The sequence below is a fragment of the Scomber japonicus genome, chromosome 13, assembly GCF_027409825.1.
Source record: "Scomber japonicus isolate fScoJap1 chromosome 13, fScoJap1.pri, whole genome shotgun sequence".
Classification (NCBI taxonomy): Eukaryota; Metazoa; Chordata; class Actinopteri; order Scombriformes; family Scombridae; genus Scomber; species Scomber japonicus.
In genome coordinates, this window is record NC_070590.1 from 26,850,277 (window position 1) to 26,874,990 (window position 24,714).

Sequence of the window (24,714 nt, forward strand, 5' to 3'; positions counted from 1 at the left end):
GCAGCAGCATGCACCAACCGCGGCTGAGCTGTTCGGGGACACGGGGAAGGGGGAACTGAGGAGACAATCTGAGCGCTGCATCTCACATCCAGCTCTGCGTGTGTAATGGTTGCAGCGGTTGGGAACGATGCATTTCCAGAGCGGATAGCTTAATGTTATCCGGCCTCCTCTGCACTGCCTCTGCATCCCATTCAACCCTGCTCCTCCCACTCCAACTCATCCTCCTCCTCCTGTCTACAGCATCATTAGACAGGACTACAGATTGACCGGGACTGGAGAGTGTGCTGCTGCTGTTGGTGGATGGTCAAGTTTGCCCTGGCTGAGAGCTTCTTTCAGAGGCTATGCTACACCTACACCTTGATGGCTGGATTGTAATCGACACTGGGAGCTTGAAGAGAACCCACAAGCCGCTAGGAATCTTGGATGTGTGTGTGTCATTCTTTGCCAGTGTTGTCATTGGCGCATTTCCTCTATTTCACTGCTTGTTTTTGCCCTCTCTGAGACTGGCTAGCAGGCACTGCAGCATCAGGACCGCAAGACCCATGAAGTGGTAGGGCATGAGGACCCAGGGGCGACCCAAAGGAAAGGAAGGGCTTGAGTGCTTCCATTGCTACCACTGCTGCTGAGGTGCTTATCTTGATTTTTTTTTCTCTCTTCCTTTTTTTTTTTTCCTTCCTCCAGAAAAAGGGTGTCTGGTGGGGGTTGGGGGTGGGTGGTGGTGACAGCACAGGTATCCAGGCCCCTGCAGAGCAGAGCGGGTGGCTCTTGCGTGGAGGAGGCAAGGCAGGCAGGACGTCCTGTGGGAAAGGGGGTGGGGGGGGGTTGGGAAGAAAAAGAAGGGGCTGGCTCGAGCGTTGGGCTCCTGATGGTGGCTATTTTTGTCTCCCCTAGCTGAGTGATTGGGACAGCGGGTGGAGGAGAAGATGCTGATGGCCCGAGACACGGCGCGGGATGAGGCTCAAAAGCTACACAGGAAGTGGCTGAAGCACCAGGCCTTTATGGCAGAACTGGCCCGCAATAAGGAATGGCTCGCCAAGATAGAACAGGTGAGTGGAGGTGACCAGGGCATGATGGTGGAGGGGAGGGTGGGCAGGGGAGGGGGAGGGAAGGGAAGGGAAGGGAAGGGAAGGGAAGGGAGCGAGGGGAGGGAAGGGGTGGATGGGGAGGTCAGATAGGCAGAGCAGGTGAGTCGTGGGGTGAGTGTGGAGAAAGATGGTGGTGGGAGAAGGAGGAAGGAATGGTGGGGGGGTTGGAGGGGGGGCATCATGTCAAAAGCACATGACTGAGAAACTGTATGATTGTGGGTGTGGTGGCAGTAAAAAAAACAAATAGGTGAAAGTAGGAGAGATGTCATCACACAGCTTTCGTTTCATCGCTCGGCTTGTGTGTGTGGGGGGGTGGGGGGGCATCCTGAATTACATTCTCAAGGTTATGATTGCTGAAGTGGCAGTGTTGTTTTCAGGTTCACAGGTGGCGTGATACCCGTGCTCCTTCTTCTTTTTGTTTTTTTTTTTGAAGCAGAGAGGGTTAGGCGTTCTGAATTTCATCATTCAGTCATGGAGGTTACAGTGAATTATATAGAGGGCACGTAAACCTTTGCAGCAGTGAAGGCCAAGCGTGGCAGAGATCCCTTTCATTTTCACGTATATTTCAAAATGGTGTAACTACACACAGCTGATATAAGCTTCATTTATCATATTGTTCTTATTGCTTCTATATTTCTATCCTGCTCATTCTCATCCACACAGAATGTTCTCCATGCCCTCTGCCTCAGTGAAGCTCAGGTGGGCTCTCGAGATGGAAATGAGTCTATGAGGCTCCATCTCTGTTAATGGCACATTGCATTCGGTGTGTTGTGTGTGTTTAAGCCTAAAAACATTGTGATGCTGTGATTCAGAAACATGTGATTCTCTGCTTAGTTACAGTTGAAGCTGCAGATGAGGACATGAAGAGAATACAGGATGGGGATGCTTTTAGTGCTTAGTTGGGTGAAGTTTGTGTGATATAGAGCAGAATTGTTTTTGCTATATATATGTGATATAAATTGTGATTCAGATTAATGACATCTCGGGGCGGAAAAAGCTTTTTCTATGGTTAAACAGGAAGTGCTCTTTTACATCGAGCCCCCGAGCTTCATGTGAACATTAGCAAAATGTCAGACTGAAACCATTTTTGTAGCTGCAATCCCTTAATTCCTCCATTTTTGGAAGATATATATATATAAATATGTGAATCATTATTTTCTCATTAGGACATAAAGGCAGGTTAATGAGCAGATGACTCATTTCCTTCTCAGTATTTCAGTGGACAAAAAGCTGCACCAGGCCAAAATCTCTCACTTATGACTTATGTGAAATGTGTTCTGTCAGCATTATTTCTGATTATTAAATACTTCATTGATGTTAGATACAAATGAGTGGCTCGTATCAACCCACTCTCTTTAAAATACACCACAAATAGCTCTTAGATAGACATTTTTTAACATTTATAGCTGTATAATTTCCTTTCATGGAAGTTTTTCAAACCTCATTCTTGACCTTGCTAAAATATATTTACATCTCTCAGAGCTTTTATGGCATTTTAATGTGTTTTATCATTATTTTTTCATTGAACCAATCAAGAAATTCATTAGACTTTATAGATTTTTTTGCACATTATTTTTTGTAGTATATGGTATTAAATATTCATGAAATAGCAGTGTAACTAATTATAACCGTGGCCCTTGAAGACAAGCCCTACTACTGTACATTACCTAATGAGGAAATCCTCATTAGCCATCTTGGTTGTCCATGTGTGAAATGCATTTTTAAGGTTTATCGTGCTACAGTCTAGACCCTCCCAGTGAGCCAGCAGACACCTCCGTTTAGCTCATTCACAACACTGAAAATGCAAAAGAGTTCAAATGTGACTTTTGATGAATCTGTGTTGCATTGCAATCAATGTCTGCAGACAGGGTTGTGCTTTTTAGTAGCTGATGCCTTATTGCTACTTTCTTGGACACAGTGTTTTTGGTAAGTTCTCAGGTTTAGTTGTGTGCATCCTATGGCTGAGTAGTGCAGAATATTATGTTCAATAATCAGCAGTTAAATAGTAAACTACAGCCTGTGGTGGGCATGAGCAATGAGCAAAGCATTCTCACGCTGACTTAATAATCAAATGTAGCAACTGGCTTCTTTGTTGGGATGGTGGTGTTTTAATGATGTCAAACAGGTTCAGGGTTGGGCTCCATTATAAGTGCAATATGGTTCAATCCATCTCAAATTAAAATTGGATGCCAATTTATTTGAAATCCTTCATAGAAGTTCAAAATAGAAGTTACTAGCCACTGGAAGACAGGTATAACTTAAATTCCAATATCCAACCAAAAAAAAAACAAAATCCAATATTTGACTCAATATCTAGACCAAATAATGTATTTTCTCCATTTTGGCTGCTTTAATGTTTCTTTTGTTGTTGTGAAGAGGTAATTGCTTATTCTCTTACTGGTCCAATCCAAATTGTCACAGATACTGCAAGGTTTGTGCATCTCAGTTCATTAATGATGTTTGTTTTGTTTGATGATGAGAGATCAGAAAAAAGAATAGTGATAATATCAGGAAATGCTATCACAAAAGAGAGAATCAGATGTAGATGTGGTTCAAGTGGGGAAAATGATGTTAATATATTAAAAGCAAACTCTGAAGGCCCGTTGTCAACATCTAATCATATCCATGTATTCTGTTCTCTAATGCTGCTAATAAAAGGACTTAGACAGATGAATCATTCAACTGGAATTGTATCCAAAAAGAGAAAAGCAACATGTTTTAGTTGATGAATGACCACAGTTAACTGATATAGATGGTACATGGTACATTTAAAACATTTTCACCATATTTAACAGTCCTTCAATCAGCTACATTCAATATTGCAGTAATTCCTTTTGACAGATACACTGTAAATGCTGCAATAAACTGAAAATGTATTATTATAAGACAAATAATGTGTTATTACCTATCCAGGAGCTTCAATTGTGATGTAGTAAAGATCTGTCTAGAAATATATTGAGACCTACCAGTGCAGTTCTGTTTTTTGGTATTTTGCCTTTATTGGATAGTTTACTATGGAGATACAGACAGGCAGCATGGCTAAAGGGCGATGAGTTACAACATGCAATGATGGTCCTGAACCATTGGCATTGCAGTTTTAAGCTGTGCATCCTCAGGTCACCATGACACCTTGTAACCCACATAAGCTGAAAATAGAGGTGAGCCGTAACATTCTGATACATGTACCTTGAATTTTAAAAGAACACAGTCAGTGTTCTGCCTATCGTGTGAATCTGCTCGGAGAGATGCGGAGAGGCCCCTCTACCTAGAATGACATCTCAGCTTGAAATGAAAACAGACTGAAACAGGATACTGCTTTTACTTCTGAATCATCAGCGTATTTGTATAACCTTTCATGCCAAATACCAGAGAAATCAACCAAAAGGACTGACACTGAGTGCAGAAGATGGCTGCTCCATGGATGTTTCTCTCTCCCGTGCTGCTGACTGATACGATTTCCTAAAGTTCCCCCCCTGTCGACGTAGCCCCCTGTTACGGAGACCCTCTTGTTTCCATAGCCCCTGCTAACATCACTAAATCTACCCCCACCGCTCCCTCTCTCCCCCCCCCCTCTCTCTCTGTCGTTACCTGAGAGACAGAGAGAAAAGATGACGCTGCGTCCTGCTGCGTTCAGAGAACTCCGCGTCCTTTTGGAAGGGTTCCCGCTTCGGCCCCTTACCTCTGTTGTCTCTCTCTCTCTCTCTCTCTCTCTCTCTCTCTCTCTCTCTCTCTCTCTCTCTCTCTCTCTCTCTCTCTCTCACTCTCGGTACTTACTCAGCACATGAAGCCACACACAGCTCCGGGGGCCAGCTCGTGTATGTGCAAGATCTCTGGGTGCTTCTCTGTTACAGTGAGAGGACTCACAGCTGACCTTGTGCCAAGCCTTAGCATGGGCTCAGGGGTCAATGCTTCGTAATCACACAAACACACTGTGAGCTGGAGGACATATATCTGTGACTGACCAATGGAGACACATCACCATTGGTCAACTATGTCCTGCTAGTGGCTGCTGATGTCTATTTTTAGAGAAAGAAGGATGTTATTGATTTATATTTGATATCCACACACACTGAATATGATGGACAACTGGCCCTTGTGAACAGTTCTCTTCATCTTTATTTGTCTGTATGTACGTGCAGTTGACATTATTCTACATCTCAGCACATTCCATAACATATCAGTTCATTAGTCCATCTGTCAATAGTCCTTTTATTGATGATGCACAATAGGAAAAAACACAGGTAGATAAAATACGAATAAATTCAGTTACATTTTGCTGCTTCAGTTTCACGGTCCTGATATTGCACATGTTCATGCTCACTTTCACACTGTCATGGTTTACAGGGACCCTTGAACAGAACTGAGCTATTGTTAATGTTATTAGTAACACCTGTACTTTTACCGCTATGATGCTAAGTCAAAAGGTCTGCTGTGGCCCTGCTGAAGACATATCTCTAAAATGAGTTGCAAACATACAATATACTTTCTATTTTGTTTCAATGTCTTTTATGTTCTAAAACAGTTGGGCACTGTATTTATTTTTAGCAAACATAACTCAAAAGTGGTGTAAATAGTTATTTTGTACCTGTTGGGGGTTATTTTCAGTGGTGTATGAATACAGTTTTGGTACTCTAGTGTGTATTTCTGGCAGCAGGACAGTGTTAGTGGGATTGACCCAAAATATATGACAGCAGCTGTGCTCATGTTACTGAATTAACATGTAACAATAAGATAAATGAGACATACTTTATAGTCCCTTTAGGATAGTAGTGTTAGATTTGACAACAGCCCATCTCTGATTTCATTCTATCTTAATAACTGTGTTTGTTCCCTCCGCTCAAAAATATGTTTTACTTATTCTAAGCTTGGTCGGATGTTTGAGCATCACTGTTCAGATTGATGTAGAAGGGAAGTTTCTGTGAGCTCACCTGAAATCTGATTTAAAGGTGTGTACCTGTGAGAAGCATTTGTGACATCACAACTATTTTGGAGCCAATCATGGTCCAATATTCAGCTTACACAAGTGTGATGTTGAAATGTGAAGCCTGAGAATGGACTTTAGAGTGAAGTAGGAGACATTTTATTTCCAGCAGTTACATTTTTGAGGTGAAAAATAGCTACATACTTATAAATGCTGGAACTTAAATGAGGTGTCATGTAATTTAACTTTTATTTGTGTCATTCAAAGCAGAGTGGTTGTAATATACATCTTAAAACATGTGTGGTGTGGCTCTTTAAGGATTCTTCATCAATTATTCCTACAACATATTCTTTCATTGTGTGTTTTGTTAGCTGCGTGCTTCATAAAAACATCTTAATACTTGTCTGGAGGGGATCTTTGACTTCTTGTTGACGACTAATTTCACCCACACAGCAAACAAATGATGGCACAGATGAATGAGATGTATCAGGCTATGATTGCACAAGCAATAGTTGTTGGTACAATCAAGTCAGTGCTAGTTTTTGGTCTTTTCATGGAAATTATCGATGATAAGATACAGAAACCAAATACTGCCAGAACTATTTTCATTTATTTCAGACTAGGTGTTACGTTTTATAATGTCAGACAGAAATTCCAATGATAGTAGAGGTTCATGCTCAGAGTGACAGCGTACTCTCTATCTATCAGATGATGTTAAATACTTTACATGCCGTTCCATTACGAGGGCTACATTCCATCCTGTTATTAACGAGCTCCCAGAATGCTGCATCATGCTCATATATATGTGCACTCACCAGACCTTTGTATTGTTTAATAGCTAACTTTGCCACACTCCTGAATTAGGTCACATCTAGCAGAGGATTTAGTCGTGTTTCTGGCCAGCTATGCTAATATTGCTTTCTTGGAATTGTGGAGCAAGCATACCTGAAGCTTCTAACATTTATGTGTCTATGTGGCTGCTGTGTGTGAGATTTGATCGTCCTTGGTGGTGTAATGCACCACTATCATAGCTGAACGCTTTCCAAAGCTGCTGCACATTAGTTCTCTCACTTACTTCTGTCATGATATTAGAAACCTGGTCAGAGAGAGAAGACGCTTCATCTTCATCTTCCTCCTCAGTCCAGTGATGTTACAAAATGAACTGATTAATCACACAATTTGCTGTGATTAATCATGGTTAATTTCCTTTTTTTCTTCCTAATGTTGAAGCTTAATAAGATGTAAAATCATAGAAATAATGTAGAATCCACACCAAGGAAATAAATTCAAATATTATTGTTTAATAGCTTCTTTTTTTTAAATTGAACACAGATTCTCTCCTGTGAACTATAATGGTTCCCAATATATCAGCTTGAAAGACAAAAATAATGACAACCCAGAGAATTTCAAAACCATCAAGGCCACTAAAATTGTATATCCGCTTAGAAGGCAATAGTGTCTTAAATATAAATGGTAATGAACAAAAAGAAATGTGCTCCATGTTCAAGTGCCAGTTGAATTTCAACAAAGTTTACAGTAGTCCATACAAATATGTAAAAAGAACAAGGAAAGATTGTGATTGATACATGAAGACACACAGAGACAGAGAGTGTAAAGGGACTTCTTCCCTCATCAACATTTAGCCTAACTGTGGAGTGTTATTTAGTCTCCTTTCTAACAAGCTATCATGACACCATTAGTATCAAATACATGCCTTAGGTCATGTAGTTTCAATGATACCAGTATCTTGAGCCTGCTACAGCATCTGCAAGACAAATTATTGGAAAAGATAATGTGCATTTTGACAGCACTAATATATATAAAGCACTATTAACTCCATACAATATTTTCTTACACTTCATTTTTAAAAGTAGTTTGAAGTGAGTAGTTTGTCTCTGTGCCCTTGAAAAGTCTTGTAAAAAATCTCAAAGGAGTTCATTAAAAACTGTTCATTATACAGTTTCAACAATCAACAACGACTTGTCAGTGGTTTAGCTGTCATAGTTGTTCAGTAATACAGAGAGGAAGAGAGAACAGCAGTCATTTATTAACAGTCTCTTAGTCTCATTGGTATAAATCAGTAGCATACAGATAAACACCGGGGTAGCTATTCACTCTGCTGTTTATTGCTGTCTTTGAAATAGACACATATACCCTCCAATTCACTACAATATCCTCACTTTCCAGATAATGTTGTTTTACATGTACCTTATTTTACTTATTCTATTAGTTTGCTCGCATTTTAGTGGAATTTGGTGTTTTTGTGTTGCATACATTGTTATATTTGTGGCTCAATTAGCTTCAAATGAATACATCTGCAGCAACCTAAATTAGAATACATTTCTATCTATTTGATACAATCTTAGTCTCTAAAATACTCTAATCTTAGCCATGGAACACAAGCAAAATAAATGTCCATGCTGCTATTTTAGAGACCCAAAAAAGACCCATCTGGGTCACAGTGCATTAAAAAATCATTAGAAATATGACGAACAACAACATGTTATTAAACCAACTGCCTTTAATGGATTATACATTTCTGTCTCAGTGGCAGTGATGCTCATGACTGCTCAGTAAATGGTATAAATAGATATGAGCAGTTCAATTCATTCCTTTTTAGCATATAGCTTTTAAAAATAGTAGAATCAATTTAAAAAAAAAATGAAAATACAGTATTTTCAAAACAATTTAGTGTAAGTCACAGCTGAAAATTGCTTGTAGGAAACAGGCAAATTCCAGAAATAAATAATAGTGTATGTACTTAAAGTTGCTGTTTTAACAGGATAATGGTAGTACATTACATAGTAGTGTTGCATTGTGGGTTGGGGTGAAGACACAAAATGGCATCAAAGAAGGAATCTGACATCCTCATATAGTTTGTAGCATTATATATCTCTGATCAGGCATATTTAAATGTGGATGTGTGCTCTGTTTCAGGATGTCGTGTCTGTGTTGTAAGTAGACTCACCATATTTTAGTGTGATACACAGCGTGGCAGAAGTTCCATAGTGTTACTTTAATGCAAACAGTACAGTAGGTGTGAATACATTTTTGTTTGTGCCAATAGTATAAAACAAGCCCTTTTAATCCCACCCACATTTTCACTATGCTGCATCAGCATTACAAGAAAGCCTGCAGAATTTGGCAACACAGGCGCTGCCACAATAGCATGATTCATACGTGGTAGCCATTAAAATATCGCACCATGTCAGCCATGACTGCCTCGAAAAAATTCACTTCACAGATGCCCTTTGGATCCTACTGTGCCGAGGCTGTAGCACAGCCCAGCACACCCGCAGCCTGATTCCTGTTCCATAAACCTTTGATTCTTTCTCCTTTTTTTTGCTTCCCTTCTTCCTTTACTCCTCTGCTCTCTCTCCACCCCCTCTCTGATTTCTTCTCCCTCTGCCTCTCTCTCTCTCTCTTTCTCTCTCTCTCTCTCGCTCTCCTTTTTCTCTCTGTGTCAGTAAAGCCAAGAGAGAAGGAGAGAGAGAGACCTGCTTTCTGCTGGCTCTGCATTATGAGAGGGAGAGCGAGGCTAAGGGAGAGAGAGGGAGCTAGAGAGAGAGAGGGATGTGAGAGAGTGAGTGCTAGCAGCAGTTAAGCAGAGAGCCTGTGCCAAGAGGAGGAATGCAGCACTGCATTATGAAAGCCATAGGATATAGGTCCAGCTCTCTGGGAAAGATAAAGGAAAGGAGGATTTAGAAGATAAAATCCATCATGTGCATGCTTATTATTACAACACAAGCTTAAGTAAATAACGAGTATCACCCGATTTGGTTTAGAACAGAAGAATGTGGTGCATAAACGAAATGTGAAAAAAAGATCTTCAACATGATCACAGGCGAAAATCTACGCTATAAATGAGCCTTTGTGTGCCAGATGCTAAAAAAAAATATCCAAACGCTTGTCATGGAAGGGAAAATACCTCCTACTCTCCCTTAAGTCAAAGGTATATGGAAGGAGACTGGTAATAATCTGTTTCAGGGAAGTGGGGGGGGGGGGGGGGGGGGCCTCATTGACACAAAAGGAAAACGCTACAAGCTTTGATCTCTCCGCATCTCCTCATCCAGATCACGTCAGGAACAAAGCCCAAAGATTTAGGAGGAGGGAGGAATAAAGGAAGAGTACAGGCACAGGACAGAACAAGGGGTTTATTAGACTTACCATGCATGATTTTTAGGTCAGCCTGAGGCCAAACTTTGCTCCATACACCTGCCTCTTTGCAAGCAGGGGGCTCCAGCCTTGGCATGGAGCTGTGTTGTCCCGAGTTATTTTTGGGGATGAAACTGAATTTAGCCTCTCACTATGTAATAGTTACTGTCACAGTCCTGGTCTGTAATAATGGACTATATACAGTACAATACCCACAGGATCATAATACATGGAATTGCATGATGCGTTTAGGTGTTCAGGTTTTTCCTCAATTGTAAAGATAAAAAGGTTACCAATGATCTAAAGATGACTGTCAATATTTAGATTTAGAAAAAGGTTTTCTTTGTGCTTGACATCTAAAATGGTGGACAGTCCTGTGCAGCATTTGTGCACTTCACAGATTTCTGGTACCAAGTGAGGCAACAATCATCTCAACCCACAAGAACCATCCCTCCAAGCAAAAGCTGACATTAACTGGAGTGTACGAGCGAGGAGCAAAAAAAATCACTCAGCCAAGAAATGACCAACATATAATGTTTTTAAAAAAAAAAATAGGACAGGGATAACACTTGTAAAAGCTGACGTTATGGGGTTTTTTTTCCTGAATTGTCATTTGTGGTGTTTTTACCACTCCAGGAGGGTCAGGAGCTGATCCAGGAGAAGCCGGAGCTGCGTCCGGTCGTGCAGCAGAAGCTGGAGGAGATCAGAGAGTGCTGGTCCGACCTGGAGACCACCACCAAGGCGAAGGCCCGCCAGCTCTTTGAGAACAACAAGCCCGAGCCCGCGGTGAAGAGCTACTCGGACCTGGACAACCAACTCTCCCACTTGGAGCAGCAGCCCCCCCAGCTGGAACAGGCTCACCATCTGCCCACCTTCAATGAGCAGCTCCAGAAATTCCAGGCAAGTCTCAACTGAACAGTGACATTTTTATACCATGTAGCATTGTGATAGTTATGTGATATTATCTTTTAATCTTTATCCTTTATGTTTCTCTGTCTGATTCTTATTTTTAACACTGTACCAGTTATTATTCATTATTGCACACTAACATTTTAGCACAGCCTGCGTTTTACCACAGATATTGTATAACAGACATGTCCAAACTATTCCATAACGGTTCATGTGGCTGCAGGTTTTCATTCCAACCAATCAGGAGCACACCAGATTTGACTCATTTAATCAACTGACGTCAGTCTTCAGACAGCTGATTGGTCAAATCATGTAGTTTCGATTGGTTGGAACAAAAACCTGCAGGCACATGAACCCTTTATGGAATAGTTTAGAAATGCCTGATGTATAAGACATTTGAATCCTACATAAGGACATGAGGAAGTTTATTGTCATTGTGATTTCACAACGAAATTCAGTTTGTAACTCTCATTGCAGCAAGGCACATGACAAAAAACTGGATAAAATGACAACATTAATGAATAAAATGATAAATAACAATAAATCAAGGCTGTAATCATTCTTTATAAATTGATAATATGTTTTACACATAAAGTCTAAATCTGAAAAGGAACCATCAAATTGTACTGTGAAATAAATGTAGTGGAATTAAAAGCACAAATTTCCCTCTGAAATATAGAAAAGTAGATGTAAATAGTATTCAAGAGTTGGTTCTTTGACTTCACTCTTTAATATTTAACTCAATAAACAAGGTTATTTCTACTTCTAAAGCACCTTTTCCCATAAGAACTGTGTGCATAACCAAAAGTCTCTAATCTGCTTTGATACAACTAATGCTTTTGACAGACTGTATACTTCAGCTCATTGTTGTTTATGTAATTTTCCTCCTCTCTGACGGGAGTCCACAGAGGCCGCTGTTGTGGCATGTTCTTAAACACAAGCTTCAGTGGCATTAAAAAAAAAAAAAAATGCACCATATGCTTTTTTCTTTCTTAAAGTCAGGCAACCCATTACATAACCCTGAAAAACAGCTGATGCTCCATGTTTGTCCGTCCCTTCATATGGCTTGTAACGTGACCTTCGCCGCCCCCTTCTCCTTTCCGGTGCAGGCTATGGAGTCTCAGATAGGGGACTTTTACAAGGATGTGGGAGAACTGGGAAGCTTGCAGGGGGTCTGCCTACCCCAGCGAGGGCTGATGGCAGGTGACAGGGAAGGCGGCGAGCAGTCAGGCGTGGTTGAGACCCGCATCGTCCGCCTCATTGAGCCCCTGAAGGAGAGACGCCGCATCCTGCTGGCCTCCAAAGAGATGCACCAAGTCGCCCAGGACCTGGAGGATGAGATAGTGAGTGGGCTCTTCTTTTCTCTGATTCTTTTCCTCTTTCTTTATTCCCTTCGTGCATCAGTCAGTTCGCATATTAAGGTGTATGGTACATGTACAAATTCATGTATTTACCTCATTGTGGTTACTTGATAGCTGTGGATTCAGGAGCGGCTTCCTGTGGCCTCCTGTAAAGATTATGGGAATAACCTCCAAAATGTCCAGCAGCATGTAAAAAAGAACCAGGTAAGAGACAAACATGACATTCAGCCACGATCAGCTGAAATGTGACCCTAACCCTTCTCAGTCTGGGAACTTACCTCTGATTGGTCCTTTCAGACTCTCCAGAGGGAGCTGACGGGGCGACGGGCACGTGTTGAGGAGGTTCTGGACCGGGCGGGGATTATCGCTTCGCTGCGCACTCCAGAGGTGGAGTTTGTGCGTGAAGGGGCGGGGCACGTGCGCCAGCTGTGGGAGGTGCTGCAGCTGGAGGCAGAAAGGAGGTCCGTGATGCTGGACGCCACGCTGCAGTCTCAGCAGTACTACACGGAGGCAGCTAAAGTGGAGTCCTGGCTGTCAGGTCAGAAGCTCCATCTGGTCAATGAAGAAAAAGGCACGGTAAGGACAGCCATGACATTCACACTGCTGTTTATTAGCATGAATCCTAAGTGGCTCCAGTAGCTGACACTGTTCTGATGATTTTAGGATGAGTCAAGCACCCTGCAGCTGCTGAAGGCCCACCTGGCCTTAGAGCAAACTGTGGAAACATATGCAGAGACAGTAGGCATGCTCTCCCAGCAATGTCAGCGCCTACTGGAACTGGGACACCCTGACAGGTGTGGCATGACTCACACATAAACCCACAAAGCAACACATGACCCAAGAAAGGACAAAAGTGTTATTTTTGCATATTGAACTACCCTACAAGACAATATGTGTCATTAGTTGCTGTAACATTTTACTTTCTGTGCATTTCTGACAGTGAGCAGCTCACCAAGCAGCAGTCCCACATAGACCGGCTGTATGTGTCCCTGAAGGACATGGTAGAGCACAGGAAGACCAAGCTGGAGCAGCAGTACTGGCTCTATCAGCTCAACAAAGAGGTGGAGGAGCTAGAGAAGTGGATCACTGAGCGCGAGTCAGTGGCCAGTTCCACTGACTTGGGCCAAGACCTTGAGGATGTCACGGTCAGTGCTCGGAGGAATGCACAGTTTTTTAGTTGCTATACTGTACTAATTAGACTGTCCAATCATTTATAGGTGAGCACAATTAACTATGATCATATTACTTTACCTATACAAAATGTTCATGTCAGGACAATCAAATACAGTTGCATTTTTAATTGAATAATTGTAACAAATACATTTACCCTCATTTTAATATCAGACTTCAATAGTTTTTCATGAGGGACAAAAAAAGAAGCTTTTCCACTTAATTAGAGGCCAGTTTTGTGAAAACATGCTCATAGTCTTAACATGTCAGCATCTCCACAGACCAAGTAAAGTTTGTGCTCTGAGAAGTGTTTTCCCCTTTTATAGAATGAGAGCAAATAAAGCATATTTAAAATATTTCATTTAGTCCTTAACCTTGTGATTTCCTGACCACAACCTAAGATAACAAATAGAGTGAATAATTCAATTCAATTTCCAGCCTCATCCTAAACACAATTTGATTTAAATGTTGTCTTAACCGAGCACAGTATAAATATCATAGGCCACATACCAAAAATGCAAGAGGATAAATAAATAGGTCTGTATATAATGTTCAATCAATCAATCTTTATTTATATCAAATCGTAACAAAAGTCTTCTCAGGGCACTTAACACATAGAGCAGGTCTAAACATACTCTTTAGTTTAAATTAAAGAGACCCAATATTCCCACATGAGCAGCACTTGGCGACAGTGGCAAAAAAACCTCCCTTTTAACAGGAAAGAAACCTCAGACAGAACAGATCTCTGAGTGGGTGGCCATCTGCCATTATGATCATCATTTGCTATCTTAATGTAATGATATAAGTTGTGATCATACAATATATTTCAAAGGCCCAACTCTATAGATAATTGGCAATGGCTGGTATTGACTCATGTGCACCAAATATGACTTGAAAAATGTTTTATTGTATGCTTGGCTTGGGTCAGGCTTAACAGTAATTGCTTATAGTGCTCATCTTATAAAACATAACCATGATAAAAAAAAAAAGATCATACATGCTGATGTTTTATACAAAATATATAGTTATCAACAGCTCTCTTACAGTGTCTCATAAATGGTTATTATTATGAGCTTCACAAAGATATGATTTATTGCAGGGTTGTTTTATTAGATTGCATTTATGTTATTATGTACAGTCGCTATATGCTTTTTGGTTGTGTGTTCCAGGTACTTCAGGAGAAGTTCACCAAGTTTGCCTCAGAAACCAACAACGTCGGCCAGCAGCGGATGGAGCAGGTGAACAAAATGGTCAACGAGATGATCGACTGCGGCCACTCGGACGCCGCCACCATCGCCGAATGGAAGGACGGACTGAACGAGTCCTGGGCCGACCTCCTGGAGCTGATGGAGACCCGCAGGCAGATGCTGGCAGCGTCCCACCAGCTGCACAAGTTCTTCACCGACTGTAAAGAGGTGTGGTGAAACAACTAATATGAGTCTGTGATTCAGGTGTACCTTTCGTTGTGCTCTTAACTGCCTTCTCAAAGGTAGACAGTCTGGCCGTTTACATGCGGCTGCTATTTTTAAAGTGCTCGTGATGACGACGCTGTCCTGTGTTGTAGGTCTTGGCTCAGATCGCGGGGAAGATGAAGCAGCTGCCAGAGGTGAGGGCATGCCAAGCCAACATCACCAATCCAGCCACCCTGCAGAGACTCATGCACTCCTTTGAGCATGCCCTTCAACTGCTAGTTGCACAGGCAAGTGATATGACTTCTTTTTAAACTCATCAGTCACACAGTGTACTTTCTGTTCAGGAGCACCAGGATGAGTGGATATGATACCAATTATAACAGTTTCACAAATCCACTGAGTAACCCTAAATCTAGCCTGTATGCATATATTCAGGTGTAGGGATTCTCTAACAGTGTGTTTATTTGACTAATTCTAGTGTCATGAAGCCACTAACTCTCTTCACCCTATCTTGGTGTAGGTAAGGCAGCTGCAGGAGAACGCTGGCCAGCTGAGGACCATCTACGCTGGTGAGAAAGCTGAGGCCATCATGGTGAAAGAGCAGGAAGTGATGGAGGCGTGGAAGGAGCTGCTCAGCTCTTGTGAGGCCAGTCGTGTCCAGGTGACTTCAGTAACCGACAAGGTGCAGTTCTTCTCCGTGGTGCGTGAAAACCTGATGTGGATGGAAGGCATCATGGGCCAGATTGGATGGGATGAGCCCAGGTGAGACATCTATCTTGTGTTGTGCGCATTAAATATATTCAGCATGAGGTCCAGTTTTAGAACTCGTAGTTTGCGGTTCAGTGTTCAATTAAACTAAAAGTCTCTGTGGTCTTGTGCAGTCCCTGTGGAACCAAGTTCATTATTGTGTGGTGTCAAATTAGCTGCTGTGCCACCTTGACCTAATTCCACATCACATCTGTTATTCGGTTTTTTAATATAATGTAATTGGAGGTTATAAATTTGACACTGTAATCACCGCCATTATTTGTCATTTTACCAACCAGTTCCTCTGTGTAATAAGCAGCATTTCTACATTTGGCTGGAAATCTTCTAGCAGCTGTTGATACATATCAACATATGTGTGAACATACAGTACCATGGGGCCGGTCAAGATGGTGAAACATATACACACCATCTGTATGGAGTTGCATCTAATGATTACTTACATTATTGGTTGGTACAAGGATTATTTGTTTTATAGGTTTGGTTGAATAGGTGCCAGAAACAAGTGAAAGTACCTATCCAAATCTCTTTGAGTCCATGAGGATGTTTTCTAAGTGCTTGTTTGGTCCAAGTAGCCAAAGATGTAGCAGAAGTTGCAATGATATAAAAGCAGCAAATTCTTACATCCTTGAAGCTCCAGCCGCTAAATTCTTATTATTTTTTAAGAAACTCATATGTTAAATTATGAATTAAAATATCCATTAATTTTCTTGTAATGGGCTGTCACAATGGTCACACCATATGAATGTTACATATGATGTAACTGCAATGTCTCAGGCTTAAATCCAGCCTTTGTTGCATGTCATCCTCCCTCACCCTACATCACAAATCTCTCTACTGTACACTACCTCAGATAAATAATATGATGATAATAATAATACATTTTATTTGTAGAGCGCTTTTAACAATACTTAAAGACAATTTACAGGAGGAGGGTCAATTAAAAACAGTAAAACCATGCAGAATAAATAAAAACACGACCAATAAATCAATCAAACATTAAAAGCAGATTTAAAAAGATGAGTCTTGAGGAGTGATTTTAATGTGATGAGGTCAGTGCAGTCACAGAGGGATTTGGCGAGTGAGTTCCAGAGAGTGGGGGCAGCAACTGAGAAGGCCCCCCCCCCTCCAGGTCTGGCACTTGGTCCTGAGAAGGGTGGAGAGGAGGTTGGCATATAAAATTGACATGCTCACAAATCATCTTTAAAAAAAACAAGACTATGAGTCTATAGCACACTAGCAGCCCTGTGAGATGGTAATTTGGTGCTCATTGTTAAGAACACCAAAACTGTTGGTTGCTGATAAATAAATACATTTTAGTCCAAATTCTGGTTGTGGTGAGGTAAAGATAATAATAGGCCAGAGGGTGGTGCAAACCGGTTCTGCTGGTGGCACTAGATGAACAGCCAAGGTATTAGTCATCCTCTTGGCTCCTTGGATATGTGCACCAAATTTCATGGCAGTCTGTGTAATAGTTTGGATGAAATCTGTGCACCAAAATTTTGCCTCATCACTAATGTAGCTAGAAAATTATGATAAACAACAACTAAACACTAATCATTTAGTCTGTGTACATACGTGAACTTACACTCTGGAGCTGTATGTTTAATCTAATCTGAATAATAATATAATAATCTGATCTGTCTTTCTTCAGAGATTTAACAGCTCTTGAGGTGATGATGAGGCAGCATCAGGAGCTGAAAGCCAAAATAGACGGCCGCAGCAAGACCATTCAGCAGTGCGCAGATCTCGGCAAGATCCTGATCGCTGCGGGCAACCCTGCGTCAGAGGAGGTTAGGTTAACGCGCGGTCAAACACATATGAATTATCATCACACATACCACAAACTCATGCACTTACTTTATGGAGATGTAGCAATATGTTGTTGTGGTCGTGACTGCAATCTGTCTGTCACCACAGATAAAAGAGAAGTTGGACAGCCTTCTGGCTAAGCAGAGGGATCTTGTTGAGAAATGGGACAAACACCAGGAGAAGTTACTGCGCAGTGAGTGACTCACTAGACCACCACCACCAGAGCAGAAACAGCTTTTAAGACAACACAGTGTTAAATATCAAATGGGCTCAAAGCTATAAATGTTTTTTTCCCACTTAGTCCTGTTATGTGCAGTTAATGTATTATGAATCATGTATGAATCTTATTGTTAGACTTGTGTGAGCTAACATTACATACTCATAACGATCAGATGAGCATCCGAGCTATGGCGTAAAACATAAGCTTACACACGAGCATTTAAACAACAGATTTCCACTGGAGCATGTGTTAAAATGTGGTGTGATTGTAAGCGTGCTGTTGGTCTGCTGTCACCTCCAGAGCAGGAAAAGTTCCAGTTCGCCCAGGAGACGGTAAAGGCGGAAGCCTGGCTGAAGGCCAAGGAGCCGCTGATCACCTCCAGGGAGCCAGAAGGAGGAGAGGCCCAGGCCCAAACTGATGAGGTTGAGCAGCTCATCCTTCGCCACGAGGCCTTCCGCAAGGCTGCTGTAACCTGGAAAGAACGCTTCAGCTCACTCCGCCAGCTTTCCGCAGTAAGCTTGACTGTAGATAAATGTTTAATCAGTTTCAGAGTCACAATTTAATGCTGCTACAGGAAAAAAAAAAAAGAAGTGACCTTGGGATGTTGTGTTTGCTTAGCAGGCATGGGCGGCTGCCATGAGTTTGCATCGTTATGGGCTTAAATCTGTCTCATGACATTTACTGCATGCGGTGCAGCCTCACTGACTGCACCCCATTTGCCTTTCATGTTTCATTGTTTAGCTGTCAATAAAACAGACTGCTCTGAGCAAATATTCCTGATAATTTGTTATACCTCTGCTGATTGGCTCCATCGCGCTTTTGGTTTCTGGCTTTAATTGGCTTTATATGCTTCTATTAGTTATTTAAACTCTTTCTTTTAGGCTGAGAAGAAAAAAGAGGAGGAGAAAAAGACCCCACTCTCCAGCCGAAGGATGTTCCCGTTATCTTGTCTGACTCCCGTTCCCTCAACCAGTACTACCTCATCTTTCTTGAGGCAGACGGTACAAGCTCATATGGAATCCAAACCCTTGCAGACCAGTCTGGATCTGGGTGCCACCCCAGCAACCCAGAGATTGTCTTCATCGCTTGCCAGCTACAACCCAGTCATAAATGGATCAGGCTACCATGGACTGGAGCAACAGTGCAGTGCAAAGTTGGTGGGCTCCTCCTACCTCGGGATGAACCATCAGGTGACTGGAGGTGGAAGTGACTCCGGGTTTTCAGCGCTGACCTCCCACAGTGGTGGAGGAGACACTTCTACCTACCTTGGGATAAACCATCAAACTGTTGGCAGTGCAGAGAGCTCCGGGTACTATGGAATGACTACTGGGTGTGTGGGTGGCTCTGGCCACTCAATGCAAAACCATCTAGCCAGTGGCATTATAGGAAGTTCAGGTAACCTAGCTCAGCAGCAATGCAGTGGAGGTATGGGAAGCCCAAGTTTCCTGCCTCATCAGAATATGGGAAGTTCTGGGTATTTAGCACAACCACAAAATGTGGTAAGTTCTGGATACTTGGGACACCCGCCTAATTTGGGGAGTACAGGATATTTGGCACAACAGCCTAATATGGGGAGTACTGGGTATTTGGCACAACAGCCTAATATGGGGAGTACTGGGTATTTGGCACAACAGCCTAATATGGGGAGTACTGGCTACCTAGCGCAGAATTATCAGGGCAGTGGAGGAATGGGTAGCTCAAGCTATCTGGCACAAAATCATTACAGTAGTGGAAGTCTGGGCAGTTCTGGTTACTTGGCGCAGAGTGGTGGCATCATGGACCCGAAAATGGCATATGCATGGCAGCACCTGAAAGCTGACTTCATGCAGCCCAGGATCAACCACATCCACAAGGCTGTAAATCCCCTACTAGAAGCTAGCAGAGTGCAACGAGAACAGTTTGGGGACATCCCAATGGCAGACATGGTGGGGCCAGAGTCAGGGCTGGACCTCCTCCACGGCCGTCTCCAGAGGGATCCACGTGGCAGCCGCTCTGACCCCCAGATGGACCATCTGAGGCGAGAGAGGGAGTACAAGCTGGGTAGACAGACCTCCAGCGAACAGGAGATCCAAGCCAGGCTGAACGAGCTGCCGCTGATTGTGCGTCAGGAGCGCTACAGGAGACGCCTGGAGAGGCAGTCGTCCAGTGAACAAGAGGGGAGTGGCAAGCAGAGGCTGCAGAGACAAGACTCCAGTGACCTGGAGGGCTCTGTTAAAGAGGGCTCTGACAAACGCTCAGGGTATGTGAATGAGTCGCCATGGAAATTTAAATGATCTTTGCAAAATTTGGCCCTACATTTTGCCTACTCAGCACTGTCCAGCGTGATCCTAATGATTTTTAAGGTTGCATAATGAATGTGTTTGCTGTTTGGGTGACTCTCTGTTGTCACTGCAGGGAGAAGAGATCTACCATGGCAGAGATTGTAGAACAGGTCCAGGAGAGAGAGGCGGCAACTGTGAGTTAGCTTTCATACCATATATCACAATGGTGGTTTAAGTTCATCTTTCATTATATCTTTAAAATGTCTTTCTTTTTCTTTTTATCTGCTTTTTCAGGCACGAGGAGAGCCTTACCGGCCTCCTAGCAGCCTCTCAGCACCTGTAACTCGTTTTGACGGACGCCCCCGCGCCAGAGACCGCCCCAAACCAAGGAGGAGGCCCCGTCCAAAAGAGCCTGAGGAGACACGGCGTTCTCGCTCCGCCCCAGCTACCGGTGCCCCGACAACACCCCAGCCACCTTCACACACTGCCCAAAACGAAGGCTTTCTGTATCGCAAAAAGGCCACCAGTACTGACCTTGAAGCTCAACAGAGGAGCCCCAACAGGTAGAACTATACAACACACAGTTACAATGGATAGTATGCTGACAAATCCATGATGAAGTGGAGTCTCTTTTACAACACTTTAAACTAGTCAGCTGGGGAACATTAAAAAGATAACAGTGAAAGCAGATAGTGTTTTCAGCCAAACTCATTGTTGCATAGCTTAATTAGCTAGCTAGCTAGCTAATTTTAGCTGATACGATCTACTAGTGATAGTAAACAGAATATGTCCATGGTTGTCAGTTAGAAATAAATAGACCGCTTTTGTCTACCCCTGCCTGTTGTGTATGCCTATTGTAATGTGTTGAGTGGTAAATTCGCCACCATTACCACTGAAATCTTAAAATGGCTCAACAGGAATAGCAACAGTGTTTACATTGGGCAGGGCTCAGCCAATGGTCAATCAGATCAAATCAAAATATATTGTTCTTTGGTGTTCATTGTACATTAGCTATGTCATAAGATTTGAAGACATCTGAAATGTGAATTGCTGCCCATTTTTAATACATGAGTTGTATTTATAGAAGCAAAAAATGAAATCCAAGGTATTCACAGACATGAATCTTAATCTGCTTCATGTGTCATTTTGAATTTCAGCAAGTCCTGGGTGAACGTATACTGTGTGCTGAAAGAGGGAATGCTGACCTTCTATAAGGATGCTAAGAACCACACCGCGACCTACAACGGAGAGCCTCCCGTTGACCTTATGAACTCCTCATTTGATCCCTCGCTGGGATACAAGAAGAAGAAAAATGTCTTCATTCTTAAGTAAATAGCTATTCACAATGGCAAATTTTAAAGGCAGAAATTGTGATTCTGAATCCTGATTCAACAGGGTTGTGTTTCTTTACAATGAATTAATTAGTTATAGTTCATAGCTCATAGAAACACCAAAACATAAACAAATGTGCATGTTAGATTATTCCTTATTCATATGGTTAGAAAAGGCATAAGCTGAGCTAAACTGACTGTCCCTGTTGTTGTTTTTCTAAAACAGAATGAATGACGGAAACAACTTTGTGTTCCATGCAAAAGATGAGGTAAGAACATTTATATTTAAGTCATGTTAAAGAGGAGCTCTGACTATGGGATGGCACACAAAAGACCCAATCCATTTTCCTTTAGACTTTCTATGCTTCACATAAGAGAGTAATGAGAGACTATACCTCTAAGAGGAAATGAGAATATGCTACTCTGTTACTTTATAATTTAATTTAGGTTTGCTCAAGTGCATGTTGAAATGTTAATAAATATATCAGCTAATATTCTTTTTTATGTCAACACATCCCACGAAAAGATCAAAACCAACAATGAATTGACACCACTAACAAATATTTGTGCATTGAGGGGTGGATTGAGCGGTTTGGGGGCCCTAGGCAAACTCAGTCATGGGGCCTCCTTCATATCTTATTTTCACCCTTTTTCTGACTGATTGTAGGTATTGGCAGTAATAGAAGAAGTACATACAACCTTAAACTCTTACCACAGTTACTCTGTTAACAATAAAAGTCAATTCAAAGATGTACTTTTATTGTACTTCTATCTATGTAAAAGTGTATTGTAGCACAAAGTTAAATCTGTTCCATGTTGATCATCATATTTTATTTGTTGATCATATATTTTGTGTGTAAAATCTTAATGTGTAAATTAACCAGTAACAAGCTGTTAGATAAATAATTACATGGAAATATTACATTTAAGTACATGGACTTCATAACTATAACCATAATAAGCTAGTAAATGTACTGGGTTACTTTTTTACCGTATGGTGTTAAGGAGGTTTCTGATTACCATGGATACAAAAAATTACCAGGTTTTTCCTCTGCTTCTGTGACATGAACTGCTCTCTGCTTTTTGGGGGGAGGAGGGGGGGGTATGCAAGGATTTCTGGTTATATTTCATACCTAAACATCATAATAAGACAGTTGCCTACTGTGCCTCATGGTAAAATCTGCCTGTGCGTGCATCCAAAGCCTGGGATTGTATATTTGATTCTTCTGTGCCATAGTGCATTGTTTCCCAACTACTATAAAAATGTATAAACACATCAATGAGCCTTTTTAAAGATTGACATTTCCAGTAGGAATCAGTGAGCTTGAGTGCCACATACAGGACAAGAAGAGGCAGATTGACACATTGTTGGATTTGGTCTTTTTCTGGGATTTAGTGACAGTAACTGAAATTGAGAATTGAGATTTTTAGATAGTCTTATCCTCTGAAGAATAATAATGACTAATGACAAGATCCTGACACTATAATGAAACAGACAGAAGATTTTGCTCAGTTTTCACACATTTGGATTGCGTGTCATTTATCTAATATTTTGATCATCGACTTGAGTAAATAAATATAAGACTTTGCATCAGTTTAAGTCGTCTATTTTTAATTTCCTCTCTCCTCCATTTACTAAAACTGCTCAATTGAAAGCCCCTCTCTGTTGCAGGCTCTATTTTCCATCTACAATGATGGTGTAAATCCTAAAATACAATATAAATCATGCAAAACCCAAAATGTAACATGCAGAAGAGAAAGATCTGACTGTCTGTCTCATGCTTGTCTGTGTAGGAGGATCTTAAAGCCTGGACTTCGAACATAACCACCTGTATATCTGAGCATGAGGCCATGGTCATATGGGACAAGCCAGGCACCTCAGCCTTGGACCCCGACCGCTCGGAGAGGAAGGAGAAGTCGGAAGGGGACGCCGACGCCAGGTCAGAGAGATCGGAGGTCGTGGAAGGGGAGGAGAGGTCTGAGAAGGAGAGGTCAGAGAAAGGGGACGGCTCTGATAAGCTAGACACATCAGAAATCGCTGACAAGATGGAGGGCGGGGCAGGGGGCTCCAGCACGTCTGGAAAGAGCAAATGAGGAGCCCCTTTATGTTTTACTCACTGACAAAAAGGTGTAGGAGGCGGTGGGTGGGTGGGAGGGAGGGAGGAAGGGATGGATGGATGGATGGATGGATGGATGGAGAGCATGTGCAGCTAGGTTTGCAGATCCTCAGTCACAGAGACGGAACACACTGAGGCCACAGTCTTTGGACTGACTATTGTTACTGTGACAGACTAATCTCTCAGCCCCTCCCCTTCACCCAGGCAATACATCAGTGCTTGCATTGTGCCACCTGCTGGTAGAGAAGGAGGTTGGCCTGAGACAGACAGACAGACTCCAACAAGTGGTCCCAGGAATTAGTCACTGTCACGTCCCATCGTTGATCGTTTAATCTCTTGGATTCACAGCATCTTTCTGTATGTAGTATCTTTGACTGATAATGTAATGCTCTGTCTATCTAGACAAACCCAAGAAGTGGTGAATGAAATGTTTCACAATATTAAAAAAAAAGAAGAAAAAAAAAAAGTTTTTTGAAGCAATATACTTTTTTATTTCTTCTCTTCGTTAGAGAGAGAAAAAGGGAAAAAGGAAACAAGAAATAGTTGCAAATGTGAACTCTATGATTTGTCACATCCACATAAGCTTACTCCGGGCAGTTTTGCACCTTAGACACTTGACACATCTGTATACTAACCATAACGACATGTAATCCCATCACACGGCTAAGCTTTGAACCATCTTAATATAATGGAATGCTGGTGTTACCCACCTGACTTCATCGGTGTCAGCGAATTACACATTTCTACCCTTTTTTTATTTTCCAGTTGTTATTTATGATTTATTTGTCCACAATGATCCATGTCAAGAAAAGAGCTCTCCGGCAAATTCTAATCCATTAAAAACCAAGGTGTGTTCAAAGTGGCAATGCTCAAAGTAACACTAAGCCTATGTGACACAATGCCTTTGTATACATGACAAAAATCAGAACATTGCATGAAATAGTCTATTAGTGCACCTGTTAAACTTGCCTTTATTTTTATGTTTCTTGAAATACGTTGGGCAGTATTGGAGTTGCAATAATTTAAAATGTGAGGGTGAGTGAGGGGAAAAAAATGTATTTTGCTATCATGGTCCACTCCTTAAAATCCAGAGGTAAGTTTGACAAAGTATCCACAGTTAGCATGAGAGGAAAGGGGTGTGTTTTTATTTATTTAATTATTTTTTGTTTTATTTTGGAGGGGGTGGGAAGTGACT

At 41.8% G+C, this 24,714-nt stretch overlaps 1 protein-coding gene across 1 annotated transcript; it reads left to right on the forward strand.

Moving 5' to 3' along the window:
• The first annotated feature begins 923 nt into the window (after window positions 1-923).
• sptbn4a (spectrin, beta, non-erythrocytic 4a) lies at window positions 924-23,496 on the forward strand. The gene is made up of 19 exons (XM_053331140.1): window positions 924-1,046; window positions 10,798-11,061; window positions 12,180-12,413; window positions 12,546-12,635; window positions 12,729-13,007; window positions 13,095-13,225; window positions 13,372-13,576; window positions 14,771-15,016; window positions 15,166-15,300; window positions 15,534-15,775; window positions 17,433-17,571; window positions 17,699-17,783; window positions 18,111-18,322; window positions 18,692-20,049; window positions 20,205-20,265; window positions 20,366-20,634; window positions 21,229-21,399; window positions 21,629-21,671; window positions 23,197-23,496. The coding sequence occupies exons 1-19, from the start codon at window positions 924-926 to the stop codon at window positions 23,494-23,496; spliced, it is 4,587 nt and encodes a 1,528-aa protein (XP_053187115.1).
• The last annotated feature ends 1,218 nt before the right edge of the window (window positions 23,497-24,714 follow it).

Coding starts and splice junctions, on each gene's coding strand:
- sptbn4a (XM_053331140.1), top strand. CDS start 924: ATGCTGATGGCCCGAGACACGGCGCGGGATGAGGCTCAAAAGCTACAC. Junction 17,572..17,698: donor GCAACCCTGCGTCAGAGGAG/GTTAGGTTAACG, acceptor CTGTCACCACAG/ATAAAAGAGAAGTTGGACAG. Junction 20,635..21,228: donor CAACAGAGGAGCCCCAACAG/GTAGAACTATAC, acceptor TTTGAATTTCAG/CAAGTCCTGGGTGAACGTAT.